General features: G+C 39.7%; 1 protein-coding gene across 1 annotated transcript; it reads right to left on the reverse strand.

The window, feature by feature from the left end:
• Positions 1–1,783: 1,783 nt before the first annotated feature.
• On the reverse strand, positions 1,784–2,692 carry LOC114378723. The gene has a single exon (XM_028337358.1). It carries the CDS (start codon positions 2,690–2,692, stop codon positions 1,784–1,786), a length of 909 nt encoding a protein of 302 aa, XP_028193159.1.
• Positions 2,693–4,229: the final 1,537 nt, after the last annotated feature.

The following is a 4,229-nucleotide window of genomic DNA, read 5'->3' on the forward strand; positions in this document are numbered from 1 at the left end:
TTCTCCTAGAAATTCCTCCCATCCTTTGACATTGATCACAGTGAATGACATGTTCATGAACATCTTTGAAAAGTGTTGGCCAGAAGAATCCTAATTGTAGAACTTTAGTTGTTGTCTTGTCTCCACTATAATGCCCTCCACATCGTGAGTTATGACAATGCCATAGTATGTCCTTGGCTTCTTCCCTTGTTACACATCTTCTCAAAAGGTTGCCAGCGCCAATCTTAAACAAATGTGGATAATCCCAGATATAGAAGCGAGCATCATGTAAGAATTTCTTCCTCTATTGCCAAGTCAAATCCTTGGGAATGATTCCAGCTGCCTTGAAGTTAGCCAAATCTGTAAACCATGGTCTCTCATTCACCATAAACAGTGATTCATCAGGGAATTCATCTCTTATTTCTAGCTCCTTTAGGGTTACTTCTTCATTGACTAATCTTGATAAGTGGTCAGCTACCAAATTTTCAGATCCTTTCTTGTCTTTGATAACTAGATCAAATTCTTGGAGTAACAAAATCCATTTGATCAACCGAGGCTTGGAATCAGATTTATTCAACAAATACTTGATGGCTTCATGATAAATGTAAATTATTACTTTTGACCCCACCAAGTATGACCTGAACTTTTCCAATGCATAAACAATTGCTAGCATTTCCTTCTCTGTGGTAGCATAATTAACCTGAGCATCATTTAGAACCTTGTTGGCATAGTAAATTGCATGGAATACTTTGCCTTTTCTTTGGCCCAAGACAGCTCCTACAACATAATCACTTGCATCACACATTAGTTCAAACTCTTGACCCCAATTTGGAGCTATAATCTCAGGAGCAGACACTAGGATGGTCTTTAGGGCATTGAATGCTTGCAAAAAGTCTTCATCAAATAAAAACACTGCGTCCTTGTTAAGCAAATTACTGAGTGGTTTGGAAATCTTTGAAAAGCTTCTCACTCCTTTGACATTAACAGGAGGGGGTAACTTCTCAATCACATCAATCTTAGCTTTATCAACTTCAATTCCTCTCGCAGAGATCTTGTGGCCTAACACAATACCTTCTTGTACCATGAAATGGCATTTTTCCCAATTAAGCACCAAATTGGTCTCTTCACATTGTTGCAACACTCTCTCTAAATTTGATAGACAACAATCAAAGGATGAACCAAAGACGGAGAAGTCATCCATGAACACCTTAATACATTTCTCCACCATGTCAGCAAAAATCGCCATCATACATCTTTGGAAAGTTACAAGAGCATTACAAAGACCGAATGGCATTTGCCTATAGGAAAACACACCAAAGGGACAAGTAAATGCTGTCTTTTCTTGGTCATTTGGATCTACAACAATTTGATTGTAGCTAGAATATCCATCTAAAAAGCAATAGAATGATTGTCCAGCAAGTCTTTCAAGCATCTAATCCATAAAGGGAAGTGGATAATAATCTTTTCTGGTGGCTTCATTCAGCTTTCTATAATCAATACACATCCTCCAGCCAGTGACAGTTCTTGTGGGAATTAAATCATTCTTCTCATTCCTTATCATTGTCATGCATCCTTTCTTGGGAACCACCTGCACAAGACTAACCCAAGCACTATCCGAAGTTGGATAGATGAGGCCTGCCTCCAGCAGTTTAAGCACCTCTTTTCTCACTTCCTCTTTCATAACCGGATGCAATCTTCTTTGTGGCTGTCTCATAGGCTTATAGTCAGGTTCCATATTGATCTTATGCATACAATAAGAAGGGTTGATTCCTTTCAAATCATAAATGTGCCATCCAATGGCTGCCTAATGTTTCTTCAATACCTTCACCAGTTGATCCTCCTCTTCCTTCCTCAAAGAACTGCTAATGATCACCGGATTGGCTTCATTTTCCCCCAAAAATACATACTTTTGATGTTCAAGAAGGGTCTTCAATTCTACTTTAGCTTTTTCTGCTGGCCTATTATTTTCCAATCCTTCAAATACCACATGCCCAGCAGGTTTTTCCTCTACATCATCTAATTCTTCAAGACAAGTCTGCACTTCTTTTTCTTCTTCCATGGTCAAACATTCTACAGTGTTATTCAGTGCTTTTTCTGGTGGAGACTGCAGTACCATGGCTCTAGCTACCATATCTATCTCGTTTTCCATCTTTTCTACTTTAAAACAGGCCTTATGATCATTTGGGTGCTTCATTGCCTCAAATAAGTCAAATGTAACTTTCTGGCCATCCACGCTCAATTCCAATTTACCTTTCCCCATGTCTACCACACAACTGGCTGTTAGCATGAAGGGACGTCCCAGGATCAAGGGAATTTCAATGTCCTCTTCAATATCCATCACTACAAAATCAGCGGGGAAAGTAAAATGCTTCACTCTAACCATAACATCTTCAATTACGCCATAAGGCCTAGTAATGGAGCGATCTGCTAACTGCAGTGTCATCCTCGTTGGCATAATCTCCAACTCTCCAAGTCTACTGCACATGGAGAATGGCATCAAGTTTATATTGGCCCCCAAATCAATGAGAGCTTTTCCAACAGACACAGAACCAATAGAGCAGGAAATTGTGACACTCCCAGGATCCTTGTGCTTCGGTGGAAGGATTCTTTGAATAACTGCACTGAAATTTCCTTCCACAACAATATTATCACTATGAATGTACTTGCTCTTCTTGGTTAACAGATCTATCAAAAAATTTGAATAGAGTGGCATCTGCTGCAAGGCTTCTCCAAAGGGAATTGTTATCTCCAATTTCTTGAAGATGTTAAGGAACCAAGCTAATTGTCGCTCCTTGTCTTTCTTTGAGGGTACCAAAGGATATGGCACCTTTTTCCCTGTACATGGAGTATCCTTTTTCTTCTTCTCACGTGCTAGCTCACTCTTGGTCTTTCTTACTCCTTCTTTTTCCTTCTCTTTTTCATTTTTTTTTCATTTTTTTCTTCTTTTTCTTTTTCTTTTTCTTTTCCTTCTCCATTTATTTCTTTCTCATTCTCATTTATTGATTTCTCCTTCAACTGGTCTTCTTCATCTTTTTCTCCTTCTTCAATCACTAGCTCTTGGTCATCAACTGTTCTTCCCTCATCCTCAACAATGGTTGCCTTTCTGCCTCTGGTCATAACAACTTTGCATTCTTCTTTTGGATTATTTTCAGTGTTTGCTCCAAAAGGCTAGAAGAATTTTCTGCTAACTGTTTTGCCAACTAACCCACTTGGATTTCAAGGTTTTTGATGGCAGACTCTGTGCTCTTGTGGTTGGACATTGTGACCTGTATAAACTGACCTAGGGTCTCCTCCAGCTTAGTGGTTTTGTCATATAGGCTAGGACCTTGTTGCTGAGGCCTATTAGATGGTCCACCCTGGTCCTTGTTGAATTGATTTCCTAGATAGGACCTCCATTGCCCTTGTTGTTGGTTATAATTTGAACCATGATGAAAACCTGAATATCCGCCTGCATTAAAATTCGGTCTGGGTTGATTCCCCATGTAATTTACCTCTTGAGTTGTGTCATCTATGGGAATACAGCATCTGGACTCATTGGCTCCCCCACATATGCTACAACCTCCAACCTGCAAAACAGCTGAACGTGAAGGTTGATTAACATGAAATTGATTTAGCAACTTACTTAATGTTTCAGTTAATGTCTCAAGCTGCTTGGACAACAACTTGTTTTGTGCCAATAATGCATCCTGAGATGAGAGCTCTAGCAAACTTTGTTTTGTGGGAATGTGAGTCGGATCACATAGTATGGCATGATCACTTGCAGCCATATTTTCAATTAGTTCCATGGCTTCTTTTGGAGTCTTCAATTTAATCTTTCCCCTTGCAGAAGCATCAAGCAGCTGCTTGGACTACGGCCTTAACCCGTCAATAAATATATTCAGCTGAATTGGCTCTGAAAATCCATTAGTCGGAGTTTTCCGCAGCAAGTCACAGAATCTTTCTTGAGCTTCACTCAAGGATTCATCTGGGAATTACTGGAAGGAAGAGATGGCTGCCTTTCCTTCTGCAGTCTTAAACTCGGGGAAATACTTCTTCAGAAATTTTTCTACCACTTCATCCCAAGTCTTAAGACTGTTCCCTTTAAACAAATGTAACCATCTCTTCACTTCTCCAGACAATGAAAAGGAGAACAAACTCAGCCTTACAGCATCTTCCGGCACACTTGCAATCTTGACTGTATTGCAGATTTCAATGTAAGTCACTAGGTGTGCATACGGGTCTTCATTCGGTAGGCCATGAAATAAATTGCC

The sequence above is a fragment of the Glycine soja genome, chromosome 12, assembly GCF_004193775.1.
Source record: "Glycine soja cultivar W05 chromosome 12, ASM419377v2, whole genome shotgun sequence".
Taxonomy (NCBI): domain Eukaryota; kingdom Viridiplantae; phylum Streptophyta; class Magnoliopsida; order Fabales; family Fabaceae; genus Glycine; species Glycine soja.